The sequence below is a fragment of the Triticum dicoccoides genome, unplaced genomic scaffold (genome assembly GCF_002162155.2).
Source record: "Triticum dicoccoides isolate Atlit2015 ecotype Zavitan unplaced genomic scaffold, WEW_v2.0 scaffold219742, whole genome shotgun sequence".
In the NCBI taxonomy this organism is placed as follows: Eukaryota; Viridiplantae; Streptophyta; class Magnoliopsida; order Poales; family Poaceae; genus Triticum; species Triticum dicoccoides.
Window position 1 is genome coordinate 1 of NW_021241574.1, and position 1282 is coordinate 1282.

The following is a 1282-nucleotide window of genomic DNA, read 5'->3' on the forward strand; positions in this document are numbered from 1 at the left end:
GTTTTTTGACATATCCAAGAGAGTAGCATTTGAAGCTAGGGTCCAGAACCAATCGGGTACATCATCAGTAATGGAAGCATTAGAGATGTCAATAACTTGAATGTTAGATTGCGACCTGAGCCATGCTGGGAATGTGGGTCCAAGCCGGCATGATCTGAGCTTGGCCACTTGTAGCCTGAATGAAGGAACCCAATCTGACCTGACCACCATGGAAACAGAGTTATCTGACATTCGTAGTTCTTGTAAACTTCTCAGTCCTTCTAAGTGATCTTCATTCATTTCACCAACCAGTTGGTTAGAATAAAGATACAGGAAAGCCAGTTGTGGAAGTGATCCTATCCATAGTGGCATAGGTCCTTCAATATAATTATTGGACAAATCTAAAATGGTCAAATTAGGTAGAGGTCCTAACCAATTTGGCAAGCTCCCGCCGATGTTGTTGTCCGAGAAATCCAAAGAGTACAGCTTGTCCCATGAGCACTTTGGTAACCGTTCCATCAGCTCTCCTATATCCCCTGTGGTGTTGCTCTCCGATAGGTCCACAATCTTCAAATTGCATAGATTCTTCAAATTTGATGGTATTATACCAGTAAGGCTGGTTTCATAGCCGCCTATGTGAACTTCTTCAAGAGAGGTCATATTTCCCATTTCATCAGGAATTGAACCATGCAAATCAGATGTGGAGAGATCAAGAGAAGTCAATGTAGTTATATGCCAAAACCAGTTGGCAGAAAGTGCAGTGTGGAAGCGGTTACCGCTGATATCCAACACCCGGAGGGCTGTTAGATTATAATGAGAGAGAGTAGCAGGGCTGTTTCTGAGATCACTATCTTCCAAACAAAGAACTTTCAATGGCGGAAGCTTGTTGATTGCATGCACCCAATCCACTACGGAGCTAAGATTAACGAAGCTCATGTCAAGGTACTGCAGTGAGGTGAGATGTGATAACCATGCAAGGTCATCTGAGTATAACGAATTGGCCGAGACACTAAGAAATGCAAGTTTGGAGAGATTACCAAGCTGTGGAGGTACTCTTCCCACAAAGCTTGCACGAGAAAGATCAAGATGCTGAAGATTTGTAAGAGAACCAAGAAATTTTGGGATCTGTACCCCACTGAAGTTGCTGCAGCTCAAGTCTAAATATCTCAAGTGGTGTAAGGCAGTCAAAGAGGGGCTGATCTCACCTCCCACTCGCGCTTCATAGCCACAGCCACTGAGCTTGAGCTTGACAACATGGCCGGTTCTGTTGCTGCACTTAACTCCTTCCCAGGTGCAGCAATCT

The 1282-nt window shown here is 44.3% G+C and overlaps 1 protein-coding gene across 1 annotated transcript; it reads right to left on the reverse strand.

Annotated features, from left to right (window-relative positions):
- Window positions 1–10: 10 nt before the first annotated feature.
- On the reverse strand, window positions 11–1278 carry LOC119345260 (receptor-like protein EIX1; the record flags this gene model as incomplete). The annotated part of the gene is made up of 1 exon (XM_037615405.1): window positions 11–1278. A coding segment is annotated over one exon (1268 nt), but the record flags the coding sequence as incomplete, so codon positions are not given.
- Between the last annotated feature and the right edge of the window lie 4 nt (window positions 1279–1282).